This window comes from Petromyzon marinus, chromosome 32 (genome assembly GCF_048934315.1).
Source record: "Petromyzon marinus isolate PM22_M1 ecotype Great Lakes invasive population chromosome 32, UKy_Petmar_22M1.pri1.0, whole genome shotgun sequence".
Lineage (NCBI taxonomy): Eukaryota > Metazoa > Chordata > Hyperoartia > Petromyzontiformes > Petromyzontidae > Petromyzon > Petromyzon marinus.
The window spans coordinates 7,652,693-7,673,693 of record NC_133698.1 but is presented as its reverse complement, the minus strand read 5'-3'; the positions used below and the strand labels follow the sequence as shown (position 1 = coordinate 7,673,693).

At 43.4% G+C, this 21,001-nt stretch overlaps 1 protein-coding gene across 3 annotated transcripts in view; it reads right to left on the bottom strand.

Moving 5' to 3' along the window:
• CEP164 (centrosomal protein 164) overlaps positions 1-14,885 on the bottom strand; it is a 30,399-nt gene extending 15,514 nt beyond the window's left edge. The window contains exons 1-19 of one of the 3 annotated variants that reach the window (XM_032964539.2): positions 14,612-14,885; positions 11,768-11,891; positions 11,128-11,239; positions 10,727-10,958; positions 9,554-9,805; positions 9,356-9,430; positions 9,024-9,095; positions 8,147-8,233; positions 7,923-8,012; positions 7,634-7,723; positions 6,905-6,993; positions 5,825-5,968; positions 4,033-4,392; positions 2,873-3,004; positions 2,440-2,569; positions 2,184-2,261; positions 1,585-1,704; positions 1,072-1,194; positions 786-929 (exon numbers count right to left, since the gene is read on the bottom strand). In XM_032964539.2, coding sequence (XP_032820430.1) covers positions 786-929; positions 1,072-1,194; positions 1,585-1,704; positions 2,184-2,261; positions 2,440-2,569; positions 2,873-3,004; positions 4,033-4,392; positions 5,825-5,968; positions 6,905-6,993; positions 7,634-7,723; positions 7,923-8,012; positions 8,147-8,233; positions 9,024-9,095; positions 9,356-9,430; positions 9,554-9,805; positions 10,727-10,958; positions 11,128-11,239; positions 11,768-11,837 — 2,400 coding nt within the window. In that variant the 5' untranslated portion in view covers positions 11,838-11,891; positions 14,612-14,885. The remainder of the gene's footprint in view (positions 1-785; positions 930-1,071; positions 1,195-1,584; positions 1,705-2,183; positions 2,262-2,439; positions 2,570-2,872; positions 3,005-4,032; positions 4,393-5,824; positions 5,969-6,904; positions 6,994-7,633; positions 7,724-7,922; positions 8,013-8,146; positions 8,234-9,023; positions 9,096-9,355; positions 9,431-9,553; positions 9,806-10,726; positions 10,959-11,127; positions 11,240-11,767; positions 11,892-14,611) is intronic. The other 2 variants (XM_032964537.2, XM_032964540.2) reach the window with 2 other exon arrangements.
• Between the last annotated feature and the right edge of the window lie 6,116 nt (positions 14,886-21,001).

Here is a 21,001-nt window from a genome sequence, read left to right as displayed (position 1 = left end):
ATAAGTTCATAACTTTGATTAAATATATTTTTTTAAATGCGCTTGTCCATTACATTTCCAACAGTGCGCCGATTAGCACGGTTGGCTACGTACAATGCGAAAGAAGTTTAACATACATAGTGTCAATAATCTGTAATCCTATAATACTTTCCCTATAACTAATGAAGTTAGGCAATCTGTGCAAAGCAGGGTAGCAATGTATAAAGTTGAATTATATATATCTGTATATAAAAGTGACTAGAACTGGAGTTGATGCAAATAAAGGGAGTTCATATGTTCCTCGTTATAAATGGAGTGAGGAGTAAAGAGAACAAAAAGAGAGGGAGGGAAGTGATGGTAAGAGGGAAAAAATTAACGGGAGTGACTGGGCTAGGTCACATAAATGTGAAAGTCAAGTGGTGAATCAATACAGGGGGACCAATTCCTCCTGGACCCCATTAACGATCCCTGAGACAGAACTTGCTGTTGCGAGATGTTAACTACCTCGCCTGGTATACACGAGTTTGTGGGTTCGATCCTAACCCTGGCACCTGTATATTTGGAGTTTGCATGTTCTCCCCTTGGTCGAGTAATTTTTTTTACAGGTCCTCCGCTTTTTCCCTCCACATTTAGAAACGTATGTTGGAAGTATTGGTTGCCATACATTTCCAGATGAGCTACCATTTGTGGCCAGTTTGCTTTTGAAAAAGAGCTAGATAGCTCAGTGGCCCTTACCTAGTAAAGTAAAAAAATGTAAAGTTTTAGTTTAGTTTTAACTTCTACTGCGGTTCTACTAAAACACCAACCCGCTCTGCGTTGACAAGGGTCAGCTGCTCCAGTCTCCTCTCCTGGTCTCGTCTCATCTCTGATAGCTCCTCTTCGTGTCGCTCCTGAAGCCTCTGTCGCTCCTCCTTCCAGCTGTCCATCAGCGATCTACGTAGATTACTTTCCTGTCGTGGTTTAAAAATGTTAAATTGACCAAAAACAACTAGGTTTAATTCAAGGGAAGCATATCGACTTGTATTGCCTTCACAAGATATTTTACAACAGGCTTAGACGTGCACTGGCAGTTGTGTAGTGGATGCTTCTCACCTCCTGCATGTGATCCTCCCGGATTTTGTGCAGACTTTTCGTGTGGTCAGCCTTCATCTCATCAAGCTTCTGCACATGCTCCCTTTCCACATCAGTCCTTCGCTCTCTCATAAGTTCACTGAGCTGCATAACAAAAATAAATCTTATCACACGACAGTTGATATTTGAAATGAATGAAGGCATGCATCCGGTAGAGTGTTAAACGTTGTACCAGCTTGACTTAAAGCTTTCGTGACTGCAGGAATTCATATTCTTTTGGTCTTTAGGTAAAGTCACGTAGATAGGTTCAAAATTATTAATAATAAACAAAAAACCACAACGGATCGTCTTCAGGTGGAAAGACGATCGGTTGTGTTGCGATCGAAACGTCTTTGTTTTTTGTTAATTTTTAATAATTTTGAACCTATCTAAGTGACTTTACCGAAAGACCCAAAGAATATAGTTGTACCAGCTGTTCGTAGTTATGAAGTTCAAGCAAGAGGAACGCAGTAAGTGGAAACGAATAAACAGTACCTGTTTTTCATAATCATCCACCTGCTGCTGTCGAAGTTGTGCCTTTTTAAGTCTCTCCGTAACGTCGTTTTTTTCCAACATCTGAGTTTCCACCAGCTCTTTCTTTAAATGATCAATATCCTATACAAATAAAGTAAATTATCAAATCAATGCTAACTCAGTTAAAGGAGAGAATGACCTTCAAGTTCCCACAATTCCCACCAAGAACAAACTTGACAACTCTGAGCAAACATGGCACATTTAAACTTTAAATCAAAAGTGGTTAGTTAAGGAGTCATGAGGATGTACAGGTATGCTCCATTTCATCTGGAATATTTGAAATTATAAAAAGCGGAATAACTGGACATTACAGAATTTAGATCCCATTAAAGCTACTCAAATTTAGTTTGTGCTTTTCATCATGCAGTTTTGATTAAAAGAAATATAATTTTACTTAAATGAATTAATTCAATATGTACATTTTTAACAGAAGTTAAAAAATAAATCCAGTTCCATGGATTACAATGTATCCAGGTTGGGATAATCCTTGAAATACTTCATGTTGGAACCAGCATATAAAGTTTTCAAGTGTGTAGATTCAAGGTTACATTATTCCAAACCTTTCCATGCTTCTCTTGGACGGCAGACTTCAACTCGTCCAACTCTTGCAAATGGGTTTCTTTTAGCTTTTCCAATACCTGCAACAAAATAAGAAAACATGAATATCCCACTAATTGTGCTCCGTGTGTCCCTACTCCGATTTACATAATCAGCAGATTTAGAGACATATGGGTATAAGTATATTTTTAGGACATTGCAAAGGATGCTTTGGCACAAGCTCTGCGTATGAAGTCGGTTCGTCGAAGACCTCCTCACCTGCTGCTTCTCAACTTCAAGCTCCTCGCGCAGCGCTTTCAAAGCACCTTCCTTGTCTGCTTCAAGCCGATCTCTTTCCATCGAAAAAAATAGCGCATTCTGCTCCTGCAAGGTCTTTTCTTTCTGTAGCCTGCATAGTAACACACGAACATTGCTAAGCATTACCACCGTTATTTCACTCACCCCATCTGCTTTCTGCATGAACTGCTTTTGAGATTAATTCTCATGCCGTTTTTTATTATTGATATTCAACCACAAATGATTAAATATACCAGTAGTAAAATGGTACAGTTACCAAATTAGAATCGGGTCCAATCCACAACCATTCTTTCTTATGCGTGCCAGATGAAATGGAGATTACTGCTAATGATAGGCAACCTGGAAATACTGCGGTACATTTGGAATAAATAGTGTGATGCCATTTTCTCCTCACTTTAATTTCCGCTCCTCCTCTTCAGTCTCCTGCCGGAGGGATTCTCGAACGCGCACAAGCGTCCGCGCGTATTCGTCCTTCAGGCGAGCCTCTTCTCTTTGCAGCTCATCCCGATGCTGCTCCTCCACAGTCCTACAAGGAATCCAGCAATGGCTGATTGCATCTTCCATGTGTGCTTCGATTTCGGTTGTTTCTTTACAGCCCTTTGTCAGTCTCTCACCATACCAAGTCCATAATGGGGGGTTGCTTGATCATACTTTACCAGACTGATCAGTGCGGGTTGGTGAAGGTGGAAGCCCAGGATCAGTTCAGGTGTCACTCATCACTGACGTTAGTCGTGACTGGTTCACTGCACAATGCAAAACCACTGTGCCACTGCTCAACCCCGTGATTAATTTATTCAGTACAATTTACGTATGACATCCACTAAAACTTAACAGGAAGGCAAACATTGGTAGTTAAAACATATGCTGAACCTGAAGCATGAGATCTGACTAAAAAATGAAATCACCAACGGCAAATCACTTGAAATGTCTGATCTCAGAAGCATAGCAGGTATGATCCGGCTTAGGACTCGTTTCGGAGACTATCTGGGAAATACCAAATGTTATGTAGTTAACAAACAACATTGATTGAAACAAACTGTGAATGTTATTCCCCCATATTCATTCAGGAATGAAACGGGCCAAACAATTAAATGCAGGACCCCTCCTGACAAGAAATTGGTAAGACTTGGTCAGCCTTTCTTGGATAAGTAAACGTAATTATTGTAAATGTGTCCCCGATGACCATATAATCCGGTATGCACCAAATCCTGTCATATCTCGAAAGCTAAGCATGGTTGACCCTGAACAGCGCTGTGATGCATAACAAGTGCTGTAAGATATAGAGCTACATTGTGGGAAGAGGGCGGTGAAGCCATATTCATCGTTATACTGTCCTTGTATACTTCCACGTCTATGTTCCCCACCTTCACCAATCTGTATTGATAAGCGTGATGATGATTGGTCATAAGCCCTCCCGTGATAGAAAATATGCGTGAAGACCCTCATCCAGCAGTGGGTTGACACGAAAGGGCTGTACATGCGCCTTCTGACTTTATTAAGACCATTATAAACGTGTCAGCTTTCCCGATCGAGCCTATAAATGTCGCAACCAACCTCTTAGTCTTCTTAAGCTCCTCCTCAAGCTGCTTTACCGTGTCGCTTTCTTCTTGCTGTAGTTTGTTCCTGAGCTTCCGGAGGCGCTCTTCCTTCTCTTCTTGCAGCTTCTCCTCCTGCTCAGTCAACTCCTTCTCCAGCTGCTTCTTCAGCTCCTCCAGCGCATCATCGTTGTCCTTCTGCAGCTGCTTCTCTCGGCCTTCTAGTTCATGTTGAGGTTTATTTTTCAAGCAATCCGACACTCTTCCCTCGCTGTCATGCCCATCTTTCACGGGCTTCTCGACAACCATGAGCGGCACGCTAGAACTGCTTGCCTTGCTTGCCTCTTTCTCAAATCCAAACTTGCCCGATGAAAGTTGTCTGTGAATAGATACATCAACTTCCATTTGTTTTGTATGCAAGGCAACAAACAATTGCATTTTAACTTGAGGCTAACGTTAACGAATACAATTTCAAGACTTTCAAAAATGTACAAGTTACACAATGGAAGCACCAGACATAAAAGCAACAATTAACACAATACCATATTATTTAACCATATTATTGTAAATAAATATGCAATTGCACAAAAATGGATTATTGGTAATTCCTAGAATGGCAAATGCTAACAATGATTTTGTTGAAGAAGAGTATCTCCAGAACACAAATATGTATGACAGCAAGGTCACTGTAGTAGCCTGTCACGAGTAAAATATATTTAAATAAGGGTACCTCAGTGTTGTTTGATCGACAATATTTTGGGATAATGTTTTTATATATATTAAATATGCATGGAACATGGTAATACATCGGAAGTAAGTCTATAAAACAGACATAATATGCGCTAACCTCTCTGCCCATGATGGATTCTGCCGATTGTGCACATTGGAAGCATTTGCCACACCAGCTATTACCGACAAACCCCAGACTCATGAGCTAATAGCCAACACAACTCTCCTCCGTATGCTTAATGCACGCCTGCACTCGATGCTTAGGGAAAGCCACATGCATAATAAACTAGGTAAGACAGCTCACACACAGTAAAGTCCATTGCACATGCATGATAGTTACTACACCCGTCGTAAATCATTACACGTGTATGTAACCTTATGCGTGCTATCATTATGTCAATTACATGTCATTTTGTTAGCGACTATCAGACACAAAGCAGCAATATTTCAAATGCAGAAAGGTATCAACGTGACTAGAAGCACTAACAAGGGGCCATTATGTTCCTCATTTTTTGTGTCTGTGATTTTTCTCTCCCCAAAGACGTTTAAGACAAATGTATATTTAGCAATTTCAATATGAAGCAATGTTTGCATCATCAGAATATTAAAAATACAATGTATGAGAAATACCGAGGTAGTTTTCAGTAGTTAAAGTTGTATGTTTAAAACAAGGTGCATTCTTAACATTTGATTATTAAAATGTGCGACCTAGAAATGAAATGAGCCTTTAATGCAAGAAATTAATTTAATCAAATGTGATTATTATTTGATAACTGTGTAGTTATGTTGATATAATTTTGCGTGTTAATTATCAGAATTTATTGTACAAAAGGACATGATAAATCACAAAAAGCTATTAGTTTTAAGATTAAAAAACTAAGAAAATATTACAAGAAATTGTATGCAATTATTATACAGTATATAACTTATTTTTGGAAAAACAGACCAAGGTGGGTTTGTAAATAATGCACGAATAATGATCTACAGCACACCAGCTACTAAGCATCGCACAGCTGAGAATGACACTGCCGATAAACTTCTGCACACAACAACGGAAGCATAACATGCAAAGCTTTTCTTACTCGTCAGCCTCTGGGTTGGATACATTTAAAGAATGTTCATTATGGACACTGTCTTCTGGAGTCTCATTTATGAGGCTCTGTATCACATTTGCATCTCCACTGGCTGCAAGAGAAACTTTTGCCTCCTCTGACCAAGCTTCATGACTTCAGTGTCGGCATTAAGAAAACAAAATTACAATCATTTGAACCTCAAAAACTTACCAACAAATTGCCAAGCTAGGAGGTAGGTATGCACACCAAATAATTAAGTATACATTATCACACTCGAATGCTTTTTTGTTACCCAGGAAAGCTTCCCTGAGTCTCAAGACTCCTTCTCAGGAGGGTCCTGAATTGGAATGGTTGGCCAATACCATCAATGAGCATTACACGTCTGTAAGGAAACCAAAGCATAAGTAGTCCCCGAGTTACGGAAGACCAGACTTAAGGAAATCCGACTTTATGGAAATGCTCACATAAATCATGTAAAAAAAATATATATTCTGTAAGCGTAAATGTTTGCATTCGTTACATATGCGTAAACAGTGCAGCGCGATGAGGTTGCGGATGAATACTGCGGAGCGAGGCGTAAGGCGGGCAACATACAGCATTCCACAAGGTGGTAGAGTACTTTATAGCACTTTGAATCACGCTATTACATTGTCACCATGAGTATACTGTACTTGCCACATCGTCTCGTAACTTTTAGTGTAATATTACCCTTAATGGCATTGCAATAATGACATTTATCTCCCAGTCACCTCACATCTGAGCAGGTATGAGAGTTTTCAATACATGAGCGAACAACCAACCTTTAACTCATGCGCAACCACAACTGCCAAATATGCACAGACTTCTCTTGATTGACAATACAAACCCATTGTGTTAGTAATGAGCCAAACAAAAAAAAGATTTGGCCACAATACTGTTAGACAGTAATATGCTACAATGAAACAGTCTATTGAGCTTTCTAAATCTGCAGACACATTACACAGAATAACCAATTTAATTGACAAATGTATTCATATTATATCTGCAAACCAACAATTGCCAGAAACAAGTGTGACATCAATTAGACACAAAAACACATATTTAAATTACCTTTTAGTCGTCTCATCTGTCTTCCCTTTGTCTTTGTTTGTTTTGCTGTCCACATCATCATGCACAGGAAACACGGGAGGGTCTGCGTGCTGCACATTGGAAAAATGTTGAAAAGCAATAATCACAATAACACTTATTCATATTCTTAGCTCTTTCGGTAAAGTCACGTTGAAGGGAAACAATAAATAATAAAATATATATAAAACAATAACACTGTTACAGGATGCCAACACGAGTACAAAGCCTTCAGTCACGTTTGGTAAACCAAACAACTCGAGCATCTTTGTTAATTTAAATAAATTATGACACGTTATCCATTAATTTGCACGTCATACATTTTTGGTCAACTTAACAAAGCTAACCCATGGACACAACAATAGAAGCATAGCAAGCAAAGCTCTTCTTAAGCATCAGGCCGGTGTTGTAGATCAGTATTCGTAAACTATTCATAACCCCATCTTGGTCTGTTCCTCCAAAAATGGTAATTTACCCCTGCGAGGATATTTGAAAACATTTGCTTTGGTGAGAAAACCCTTAATTAAATCTCTGTATCTTACACATTCTGTGCACACTGCCTTTCTGTATGGCAATTTGGTTCAAGCAAATAAACAGTTGGCATTCTTCAAACAACAAAGACAACGAACTTAGCGTGATGAAGTGGATAACTTACATAGCCAGCTGTATTAATCAATAAAAGCAAGCAGTCCATGCACCCAATAATTTACCCACCTCTGACTTTTGATTATCAAGCAGCGGTGGCAAGTCATCAATGTCCATTACGTTAAAACGACTTGAAAATGTATTTGGAAGAGCAGACACCTAAATTGAATGAAAAGCACATTATTACTTTACATATTTAGTGTTTACATCATCTAAAGCAGGAGAATATCACACGTTACAGTCAAGGCAATTATTTTTATTTAAGCATAACAAATACTATTTGATGAATTGTGTAACATAAACAACCTTCAATGTATCATTAAACAAAAACTATTCATGCTGCCAATAAAACACCTACCTCTGTTTTTTTATTTTCAAGCTGTGGTGGCAAATTATCAAGGCCCATTAAGTTAAAACGACTTGACATTTTGCTTGGAAGAGCAGACAGCTGAAATAAATAAAATAAACTCATGATTAAGTTAATCATTTACAGTTTTTATAATCACATCTGATATGCAGTAATGCAAAAATACATGAGGGTAAAAGTGGTGCAGGAATAATGGTAATATTTTGTATGCCCACAGCAGGATCTTTATCGAGTGTAGCACCATCTTCATCAGTGTCTTCTGTAACCTGCAGCTCTCTGATGTTTTCACTGGCTTCAGATTCCTGGAAGAAGCAGTGAAATATATCACAGTGCCCAATGACCCATGTACAGTGTTTAGTTACAAAACAATAATCACAACACAATCATACCCGAAAAAGGAGCACAACATCGTGATACTCTATCATATTCATAAAATACAAAACAACGTGCATTTATATCTTGTCGAGACACAATCGAAGCTCTAAATACTGTATATAAATAATTTTGCATTTGTATGTTATACAGAGAGGCAGTCAGTAATAGGCAGAGGAATAAAAGTAAGTAATTTAGTCTCCCCCCCCTTCTTCCCCCCACGCCCTCTACTCCTGACTTAAGTTCTTCTTCCCCTACCTTCTCCTTTCCACATAAGTACATACAACAGTAGACCCCCCTCGCGGTCCCCCACTCGGTGGGGCAGTGAGCCGAATCTCCTCCCTCCTCGAAGTTCTGGAGCACAGAGTTTGGCACTTGTGTCCGCGGACTTTCTAAACCCTCTCCCCTACGTCACGGTCCGTGCTCTCTATCGGGCTCCTACTGAAATAATAAAAACAAATTTAAAGGAAGGTATTCAGCATGGACTTGAACAGCACAGATGCCTGGGGGACGTTTACGACACTAATGGCTGGGGGAAGGGAGTTCTAGACTATGGGGGCAAGAGAAGAGGATGAACATCTTCTGACTAGGTAGAGGGTGACGGGGCATTTATAGAAAGCCTTGGTTGCTGAGGTAGAGAGCACATGGGAGACAGAGTCAAGTGAGACGAGATGGAAGAAATAAAAACAGTTCACGTATTGCCTACCTACGACTACTTACCTCAAATTGAAAATCGTCTTCATCAATGTCCAAGTGCAGATGTTTCAGAAATTCTGCTGCGCACAGAGGGTTCTACACAAGAGGAAACAGCATCACACATTTTTTTTTACTATAGAAAAAATAAATAACCTAGACTAAGGTTTTATATATCTATACAAAGAAAGGTGTTCTATGTTCCCAGACAAGAGGATAAAGAGGCACCAGCCCTCTGGCAGGCATCTGAATTGGAGCCAAACCTGCAAGTTTTACTGGAAAAGTAAAGCTTAGCGTGTAACCTGAATTTGTGAAGCTGTTCAGTATCACATGGGTATATGATAAAGCGTAGCACACACCTCATCATTTTCAACGTCATCACCAATACCAGCCTCACCGCCAAAAGCATTCTCCTCTTTTTTGCCTCCACCAACCTTCACAAAAAACAGACACGCTCTTTGTACGAATCACTTCAAAATGACAAACTGTAATGTAAAATGTAGGCTTTAGCAATTTGCTCTTGCAACAACAGCAACAACGGCTGTTTTGACACTCACCTGACCGCGATTGGCATTCTTCTTGGGTCCCTTCAAGAAGCCAAGGCTGTCCATTGAGCTTCTGGGTGATACCCCAAGGTTGTCCAAAGACTCCACAGGGCCGCGTATGGGGGCTAGGGTCCCAGACAGAGGCTGAAGAGGCGCCAGACCTCTGGCAGGCATCTGAATTGGAGTCAGGCCTAGGAGAGGCTTCTGAACTGGTGCCAAGCTTCCCAGCGGTGCCTGAACTGGGTTGAGGCCTCCAGATGTTTTCTGATTTATATAAAAAAAGCACAATTCGAGTTCCAATGTCATCAAAACATAAAGGCATACCAGCGTATTTATTATACTGCATTACTTACAGCTTCATGTAGTAAAGCATCCACCATATGCAAGGATAACTACCAAAAAAGTATGGTATTTTCAAATACGGTGCATCCAGGATAATATGTAAAAATCAGACATTCCTGTTCAACTTTTATTATTATGTTGTTAGATGCATGCCACTATTGATCAAGGACAGTAAATATATGAATACAAAGTATGTCGACTGTTATCCTACGCGTGTTCAATAGCAATGTGAACACTGCTAAAATTAAAGTTCTGAAAATTAACAAACATTTCAAAGCGTGCACAACTGTACTCTTTGCCATGCATCTAATAGCTACCTATATATACTCCTTGGTTCTTTCGGTAAAGTCACGTAGGTATAAAAATAAAATGAAGCCATCCAGATATATAAACATAGACATAACTTCAACCGGGAAGATGGATACAAATTGAGCAATCATTGGAAGGATGTTATTAACCAGGTAAAACCTTAACTGCTTTATAGTTTGCCTTCATATCCGCATCTCCAGTTTCTTCAGCTTCCCACTCCCAGCCCCACTCACTTCCCTCCCTACTCTGGCATTTTGTCGTGCAGGTGTCTTCGCTTGCACTCCTCCCTGGCTCCTCCCTCCCTCTCTTGCCTATAAAGCCTCTCGTTACAGCAGTCCTTTTGCCCACTTCAGCAATTGTTTCTTGCTGTGGTTGTCCCACCTGATGACGGACGCTTGTGTTGCGCCCGAAACGTCGTGATTAAATTAATTTAATTTTAATATCTACGTGACTTTACCGAAAGAACCAAGGAGTATGGATCCCTGCAGTCACGAAAACTTATTTACTTTAGGAAATGTTTTTAAAGCCACTTACCAGTGCAGGCTGTTCCCCTTTTTTGTCTTTATTAATATTATCTTTCTTCTTCTCTTTGGTCTTTTTCTTCTTCTTTTTATCCTTCTGGTCCTGTGCTTTCACTGTCCCTTGCTTAGCCAGGCGCTCCCTCTCCTTATCCACCATTTGCCGGTAATATTCGTCACATGGGTGGTCCCAGCTGGACATGCCCGTGGAGAAGTTGAAGTAATAGATGTCTCCATTCACGTCCTGGCTGTTTACGAAATGCATTATTACCTCATACACGCAGGTGTGTAGAAATGTTTTCGTACCTGTTGTAACTGCTCAATCACAACGCATTACTTCAAGCCAAACCTGTGATAGATCAGACCCGAATGATGACAGCATCAGGCATGCAAATATGGCATTTGATTTAATCTTACCAGGGCTTCCACTCTTTTGGGAGAGGTGTAAAAATGCCTTCCCGTGCCAGCCACATTAACTCCGGCTCCTTCTCTGGGTCAATGCCAATCTCCATGGCATAATCCATTATCTCTGTAACAACACAAACATCTCAATTGATGTCAAACATTGTCTTTAATCTTGACTAGTTGCCCAATATAATTAAATAGTTCTATGCTCTGGTGTCTTTTTTTCATTGAAATATCAAAAAATGTTTAGCTTCTAATACAAAGGGGGTTCAATTAAACATTATACAGTAAAACCTTGGATTGCGAGCACAATTCGTTCCGGAAACATGTTTGTAATCCAAAGCACTCGTATATCAAAGCACTCGTACATCAGTTGTAATCACGTGATGCTCGGCAGACAAAGCGCATACGTACTACTCGTATTGCAAGACCTCGCTCGTTTAATAATTTTGCTCGTCTTGCAAAACACTCGCAGACCAAGTTACTCGCAATCAAAGGTTTTACTGTATTTGCAAACATTAGCTCAACAACATATTGTTGTTCATTAGATACCTACAGAAAATGTACATTTAAAGAAAAACCAGGGCATTCACTTTATAACTACTGTTGCTTTTTATGTGAAGTTTGTTCGTAAGCCTGTCTTCTGCCTTACCCATTTCTGAAGGGATGAAATTGTCATCAACATTTTCTTCCAAAATGAGCTGCTCCCCAGTGACTTCCATTTCGCGCTCTTCCGACAGTGACGTCGGTGCCAAAAATCTACTTCGGAATTCCCACTGCGCAAAAGTAGAAGATGCATATTGGTCAAGTACAGTCAAACTTTCTACTGATTGCCAGGGACCTACTTTCTCTACTTCAACACTGGCACTTCCAGGTGGATTCCTCAAAAAGGCTCCATTTGTACGTAATCTACAAACCCAGGACTCAATGTTGCAGGATCACAGAGGTGTGCTCTCACCACAGTGAGCGATAAGGATTTGACTTCATAGGGCACCCAAATGCCTGAGCATCGCAAAGCACATTACATCTTATCTCAACCATTCCATGACTCTGTGGCAGCCGAGCCAAGGTGACCCCCAGTGGCAATCGTCCCAATGCAACACAAGGTGTAAGAAAGCTGGCGTCACTTTAATAACTGCAGATGTAGAGCTCATACTAAACAATAACGGATGCAGCTCATGCGTTAGCGGACGGGTCAGTTCCTCCTCATGAATTTCCCCATCCTGGTGAAATCGGGAGTTCAATAAGATGGCAGAATTCTGATCCAGGCAGATTGCTTCTGATCTGTCAACAAACGAATTACATCCATCGTCTGCAATGTTGCCTTCAGCTTAACACGTAGGCTTTCGCGACCAAGATCATTCTAATACTGTTTTTTTTATTACATTGCGTAGATATAAATGCGTCGTTAAACCCGCCACCACCGGACACAGCCAATTAGTAAGGTTTGTCACGTAAACAGAACACGCCAATTCGTTATTAGTACAGCACACCGGTGTACTGGAGAGCAAACCCGCAACATTTACAATTCGAGTACGACGTTTCGCCAGTAATTCCAGCTAGCATCATCAGGCGGACAGCCAGGTTTATGTAGAACTCTCCTCCTTTGTTTAGTTCCTTAGAGAGATAGTCACTTGTGAGCCCTTCACGAGCAAAGGGGTGGGGGGATTAATGAATGCCTTCAGCTGCTCATAACCACTACACATTGGCACATGAAAATAATAGTGTGTACACAAAGACAAATAATCCCCTATAGCCTGAACAGACAGGCTACAGTGCTGTTACCGAGCACCTATAAACGCTGCTGTGACACACGAGGTAGGTGGCCTGCACACCACGCCCAGACGCCTTTATCTCCCCAGTGCTGATATTTACACACCACAAACAGGTAGGACTGAGTCAACCTTGGCGAGGCCCATGAACGGTTTAGATATACTGTATGCACAATGTTGGCTGCGGGCGGGAAATCGAACTCGGGTCGATAGGTTCGAGGCAGGGTGCGTTAACCACTGCACCACCACTCCCCCATCACACATGTGTAACGCAACCAGTGAAAGATATACACAAGCACTTTGACAAATTCTTCAGCAGTGCCTCATCCAGTAGTGGAATGACAGATGGGTTGTAGTGCGTGTACAGCTGTTGTTGTAGTGTCTCATCCAGCAGTGGAGTGATAGAAGGGCGGTGATGCGTGTACAGCTGTTGTTGTAGTGTCTCATCCAGCAGTGGAGTGACAGAAGGGCTGTGATGCGTGTACAGCTATTGCTGTAGTGTCTCATCCAGCAGTGGAGTGACAGAAGGGCTGTGATGCGTGTACAGCTGTTGATGTAGTGTCTCATCCAGCAGTGGAGTGACAGAAGGGCCGTGATGCGTGTACAGCTGTTGATGTAGTGTCTCATCCAGCAGTGGAGTGACAGAAGGGCCGTGATGCGTGTACAGCTGTTGCTGTAGTGTCTCATCCAGCAGTGGAGTGACAGAAGGGCTGTGATGCGTGTACAGCTGTTGTTGTAGTGTCTCATCCAGCAGTGGAGTGACAGGGCTGTGGTGCGTGTACAGCTGTTGTTGTAGTGTCTCATCCAGCAGTGGAGTGACAGAAGGGCTGTGATGCGTGTACAGCTGTTGCTGTAGTGTCTCATCCAGCAGTGGAGTGACAGAAGGGCTGTGATGCGTGTACAGCTGTTGATGTAGTGTCTCATCCAGCAGTGGAGTGACAGAAGGGCTGTGATGCGTGTACAGCTGTTGTTGTAGTGTCTCATCCAGCAGTGGAGTGACAGAAGGGCTGTGATGCGTGTACAGCTGTTGATGTAGTGTCTCATCCAGTAGTGGAATGACAGATGGGTTGTAGTGCGTGTACATCTGTTGATGTAGTGTCTCATCCAGTAGTGGAATGACAGATGGGTTGTAGTGCGTGTACAGCTGTTGTTGTAGTGTCTCATCCAGCAGTGGAGTGACAGAAGGGCTGTGATGCGTGTACAGCTGTTGCTGTAGTGTCTCATCCAGCAGTGGAGTTGACAGCCTCCGACGGCTGAAGTGAACGGAGGCGAACGCGCGTTTCCGTGACTACAGCCAAGCGGCGTCCCCCTTACCCCCCCACCTCCCCCCGTTCACGCGACGTTTCGGGCAACGGGCCTTAAATCCAGAGCGCGCGTGAATCGCTGCTGCCGCGACGACGGCCGAATCGCCGTGGTGGGGTTTTTGTTGTCTTCTTCTTCTTTCGTTTGTTTTGTTGCTGCCGTTGTGCGTTCGTGCTTGCAGTGTCGCAACGATATAAACTCGTACAATTTAAAAACCCGCGCCGCGCATTTGCACGAAAGTATAGGGAGTTGAACCCTCTTCGCACTCTGTGTGTCATTTGCAGCCACCGAAAGACCTTCCCCCCCCCCCCCAACTGCCTTCAACCGATGTTCACAACAACAAACAGCAACAACAAACAACAGCAACAAACAACAACAGCAACAACACACCGCCATGCACACGCCACCTCGTCTGCGCTTACCTCTCAACTCGGGCCACGCGACCGACGTCAATCGCGTGATTTCAACAACCAGCAGCCGCGAACACGATTTTGCTTGCTCATAAACAACAACGGCGGCGGCAATAAAACATAAACAAACTAATGACCCATTAACCCCGGCTGCGTGGTGTTTGTGTTTTTATTTTAAACGCGAACTTTTTGCCGAGAGTTTGTCCCCTCAGCGTCGTTCGCCTTCCCGCGCGTGCGCGCGCGCCGTCAGCGCGGGCACGCACGCGGATGACGTCACCTGCTCGGAACGCGTGGTGATGATGGTGGTGGTGATGTCGGTAGTGGTGGTGATGACGGTGATGGTGGTGGTGATATCGGTAGTGGTGGTGATGGTGGTAGTGGTGGTGATGATGGTGGTGGTGATGTCGGTAGTGGTGGTGATGATGGCGGTGATGGTGGTGGTGATGATGGTGGTGGTGATGTCGGTAGTGGTGGTGATGACGGTGATGGTGGTGGTGATGGCGGTGTCGGTGGTGATGATGGTGGTGGTGGTGATGATGTTGGTGATGGCGGTGATGGAAGTGATGGCGGTGATGGAAGTGATGTCGGTAGTGGTGGTGGCGGTGATGGAAGTGATGGTGATGATGGCGGTGATGGAAGTGATGATGGCGGTGGTGGTGATGTCGGTGATGATGGTAGTGGTGGTGATGATGGTGGTGGTGATGTCGGTGATGATGGTAATGTCAGTAGTGGTGGTGATGATGGTGATGGTGATGGCGGTGATGTCGGTAGTGGTGGTGATGGCGGTGATGGAAGTGATGATGGCGGTGGTGGTGATGATGGTGGTGATGTTGATGGTGATGACAGTGATGGTGCTAGCAGTGATGATGGCGGTGATGTTGATGAAGTGATGGTGCTAGCAGTGATGATGGTGCTTACGGGAGGATGTGGAGCTGAGTGGACTTGCCGACGACGGCATACCGTGTGAACCCCTATACGGTTTATTCTCCGCAATCTTGTACAGGGACATTGAGCTTTCAGGTCCTGTCGGCGGACAGCCGTTTCAACACGGGCAACAACAAAAAAGTGATGTATTTGTTTGTCCCTTGTGATGGGAGTTTTGTAGGATGAACGTTGAGATTTATAAGGGGCACGGGGTGACCAATAAGGTCTGAATTTGATCTGTAATAAGGGGTTTGACAGGTATGCGACTGATAGACCAGCGGTGTCTCAAGATCGGCTTCTGCAGAGGAGGAGGCTCGTGAAGGACGCTGCCGCTCCTGGGCAGTTGGAGGGCGGAGGAGCGACGCTCACAACAACAAGCGGAGCGCCGGGCGAATAAAATTCAGCAAGTTGGCATAGTAGGGGGGTAACAGCTTAAATTTCGATTTAAAGCTTTCGTGACTGCAATGATTCATCTTCTTTGGTTCTTTCGGTAAAGTCACGTAGAATGAGAATAAAATAATAAATTGATAAAATAACACAATAATATTCTCACGACGTTTCGGCCACAACACAAGCGGCCTTCATCAGGTGAAGGGGCGAGACTGTCTGGTAGGACAGCGCTGTCCTTGTGTTGTGGCCGAAACGTCGTGAGAATATTATTGTGTTATTTTATCAATTTATTATTTTATTCTCATTCTACGTGACTTTACCGAAAGAACCAAAGAAGAGGGTAACAGCTTGTAGTGCATCTACCGGTCATCTCAATCAGCCGACCCCGTGGTATCTGCTGGGTTTGTCCCGTGACACACCCTGCCCTGGGCCACCCCCTAGGTCGACTCAGCCGTAAATATGTACTGTGCTGTACCCGCCACAATGGAGACAAAGGGGCCGAGCGTGGTGCTGGCCACCCACGTGTACTATGCCGGCCTCTTAGGTGCAACTCGCTAACGGCACTTGGCCCCAACAGTCTGTTAAGGCTATACGGGGGATCTTTGTCTTTGGTGGTGCACACTGCAACTTGTCCTGGGCCTCCCCTATTAACCCAGCTCATCAGATCTATACATTTCCATTACTATTCGTGGTTCTTTCGATAAAGTCACGTAGAAGGGAAACAAAGTAATACAAATATAAAACAAAAGTCTCACGACGTTTCGACTGCAACACAAGCAATCATCATCAGGTATGAAAACCACAGCAAGATATTTTGAAAAAAGTGGCGGTTATTTTAACATTAGCACCACGGAGAGCGATTTGACAGTTGTTCAGATGGACGAGTCCATCTATGTTCGGAAAAGAGGAGGGGGGAGACGAAAATAATGGATGCGGTCTGAAAGCCACCTTAAGCGTGATCAATCAATTAAGACCCGAAATGGTTTATCAAATCCTTGAAATGATTGCTAAGCCAGAATCCATCTTCTCGGTTGAAATTGTCTCTGTGTTTGTATATGTGGATAGCCTCATGAACGAATCTCTCATGGTAGCCAGATGGCTTGCAAAGAACCTTTGTCTTGGAGAAGTCAATGTCATGTGAGCCTACTGAATTATAACAGTGATCTGCCACGGCCGAGGTGTTGGTCCTACCGTGTTTTAGGTCTGCTTTGTGTTCACGAATGCGATCCGAGACACGTCGTTTGGTTTCTCCAATGTAACTACTACCACAGAGGCAACTTAGTTTGTAGACGCCAGGGTACTGTATGTCCGGAATCACATCTTTTACAGACGGAACCAGATCACGGATTTTATGTAATGTGTTGAATTGGACCTGGATCTTGTGTTTATTCAAGATTTTGGAGATCTTTTTTGTGATCCCCGCAATGTAGGGTAAAGTGATGGTTTTGAAAGGCTCCTCAAGAGGGTCCTTCTTCATGGTTGGAGTGATAGCTTTGCGGATTGTGTAGTCGGAGTGTACGTGCTTGAGTTCACTGGCTATGTGTTCCTGGTCGGATATGCATTGGGCTCTATGGTGTAGAGTCTTGATGAGCGAATTCTGGGATGGATGGTGGTGGGAATCCGGTTTCAGATAAGCATCCATATGGGTAGCTTTCCTGTAGACAGAGTGGCTTATTGAATCATCAGGTCTCATTTTTATTAGGACATCCAAAAAAGGTAGCTTGCCATCTTTTTCGACTTTCATGGTAAATCTGATGACTGGGTGTATGGAATTGATGTGGTCGAGGAATTGGTCTAGAGCAGGTCGGCCATGTGGCCAGATGACAAAAGTGTCATCCATATACCTCTTCCATAAGGTTGGGCGCAGAGTGGCAGTCTGGATGGCGTCAGTCTCAAATTTCTCCATGAAAATGAAAATGGCTACAACCGGAGATAGGGGGAGCCCATTGGGGTGTCCTCCATTTGTAGAAAGTTCCATTCCAAGTGAACTATATATTAAGCAGTGTCTCACCAGGGGGGGTACCTCATTGTTTAGTCCTTGATGAACTAAGTCTTCAGTGATTGCGATGGCATCAGGTACAGGAACTTTGGTGAATAAGGAAACTACATCAAAACTGACAAGCAGGTCGTCTGGGGACAGGGAAATACCCTTGATTGTCGATACCAGATGAGTAGAATTTTGTACCGCAGAGGTGGTTTTTCCAGTGAAAGGCCGCAGGATTTCAGACAGAAAACGAGCCAGTTTGTAGGTGGGGGAGTTGATAGTAGAGACGATGGGACGAAGGGGTGTATCTACTTTATGTATTTTTGGTAAGCCGTATAATCTTGGTGGCCTGGCAGCAGCAGGTTTCAACGAGAACTGTTTGGTTTGATAAATTAATGCGGCTGAATCAGAAATGATTTTGTTGGTTTGTTTGACGAGGCTGTTGGTGGGATGTGACGTCACCGCTCACTTGCCGTGCAAAATATATCCATGATTGCGCCCCCCCCCCCCCCCTTCAAAATAACAAAAGTCTATTTTTATATTGTGTACAGTCTGGAAGCTGCCCACATGCCAAATTTCAAGGTTGTTGCATGTTCGGAAGTATGCTAAACATTTCGAACAGACACATTCACAAATTTCCCTTTTATATATAGATATACATTTTTCCGTGAATTTGCAGATATTGTATCGAATTCAAATTGATTACAACCCCAGCGAGCGAAAGCAGAAGAAATAAAATATCAGAGCAGTGATTTTGAACTAATTTAAGGTGAGTTAAATACAGTGCTACAGTGACATGAAGTGTGTTTTATGACGTAGTTTTGTGCAACAATCACTGCCATTAATACAATACAACAGTGAAATGCAGTTAAGTGATTACATCGTTTTGTGCAATAATCACTGTCATTAATAAAGTGCTACAGTGAACTGCAGTGCAGTGTTTTATGACATAGTTTTGTGCAAGATTCACTGCCATTAAATTTCCACAAGATACAATTATATTCTGCCCCATTTTTTTCCTCCTAGGACGGGCAAAGATGCTAGTAATAATAATAGTGCAGAACCATTGAGTTTAAAAACAACACGCATGCGGAATTTTTTTTTTTACAAAAAGCAATCGGCCTTTGTGTTTTTTTTCTAATCCTGCCTAAAGTGCATATTGTGGTCCTTTTGTCTTAGGTCAATCTTATTGTCATGTGGCTGATGTAGATGCAGTGCAACGACTACAATTTCACATTCAAGTGGCCAAGCCAAATAACCACGTCAGTAGCAGCGGAGTGTCATCACTGTCACGTCTCCTTTGTATTTGTGGATCGGGCATTGCGACGTTATATGTTGTGGTCTATTCTGGATGACCACAGTAGCACACGACTGGAGAGTTTTTATTTTACATTTATGCATCAGGTATCCGCATCTGCTGCCGTGGTTTGTGCGGATGTGATTTAGGGTGAACCATGAACTTCGTGGAAGATCAAAACACAGGGCTCTCCTGTGTTGGGTCATTCACAAGGTGTTCGTTTGCAAATTATTTTGAACTCCAGCTCCCCAAGGTCAATTACCATCTATTACTCTATTGCTGCTCTAATAGGACTTTTGGTGGTGATTATTGCGAAGCAGCCAGCCTTAGCCCTACCGCCCCAGCCACTACCAGTAACCAGCCCAATCGCGTAACGTCTGTGTAGTGTTGAACACGGAGGCACACGTTTATTACATCGCCCCAACAGGGTTAACTACATAAACGTCCACACTCTACACCCTAACAGGGTAACTACATAACCGGGTCAGTAACGTCCGGACTGACCCACGATGCCAAGCAGAGACGTGGCACCGAGGGTTGATTACAGAGAACAGCCAAGAACACTCTGGGGACTGCCCCTTTATGCCCCTGGGCGTGGCCTCGCTCCGCCCTCGACCACGCCCCCTTCGAGACCTTTCCCGAAGGATCTCGACCGAGCATCACGTGTCCCTCAAGCCCCCCTCGGGCCCCTCTCACTACCCTGTCCCGGTCACGTGCCCCCCCGGGTTCACCCAGTGTACCATGTCCTGACTTGCCCTCTCAGGCCGTCACCAGGACTATGCCCCCTAGGGCCCGCTCGCATACCGTACTCACTCTGGCCCCAGAGAGGTTCCCGACGCACAGCAGCACTCTTATGACAGTGCCTGGCGCTAACGCCATAGTGACACCCGTAACGTCACTACACGTGTAGCAGGCGGCATACCTTTAGTGCCGCAGATGCAGTCACAGGCCAAATAGTTAAATAAATTTGACCGACTAACAGCAGCGGGGAGACCCAGAGAAACAACTGTGGACCGGTTTTGTCATTCGTAGGGCTCGCTGCTGCAAAGTCTGCTTCTGGGTACCATATATGTCGTGTTGGTGGATCAAACACACATTTTCAAACACCCATCCCATGAGCGTCGAGGTGGTTGCCATACCCTGGCTCACAGCAAATGTGGACTCCATATGTTCCATCCATGAAAGTATTTCCCTCTCGCATGCGTGAGGTTTCTCCGGGTCTTCCGACAACACCTTAATACAGAGAACTTCAGAGCTTGGTGGGGAAATTGGCACCAGTTCACTGCATGTCTTGTCTTTGGTCCCTCTCGCCTGAGTCATTCTCTCTCCTCAAGAGTGAACAAACACACTGTGCGTGTTACAAGTTGCCATTATTATCATCGGTCACTTGAAATAAATTTGAGTAAATGTGGCCGAATGACAGGCAGCAGTGAGGCAGACAACTGTAAAGCGAGCGTTAGGACTCGTTAGCACATAGTCACGAATGCTCACTGCTGCCAAGTATGCTTTTGGAAACTAACGGTGAAATTGATTACTATCAGCCAAGCAAAAGGGCCCCAAACAATAGAAGTGGGGACACATATACGGTTGTCAAGAGGCAGATTTTGCGGCAGTGAGCATCAGACTTCAGTACTCTACTGACGAGTCAAGGCTACATTACAGCCTTGAATGGATGTTGAAAGTTCCAGAAGCTAAAAAAACACACCGGAAAACGTTTATGTGAATTACTGTATTTTAACCTGCACATCGGTTGAAACTGTATACTAAATATTACAATTTTATTTAAAAAAATTGCCTTATGAATGCA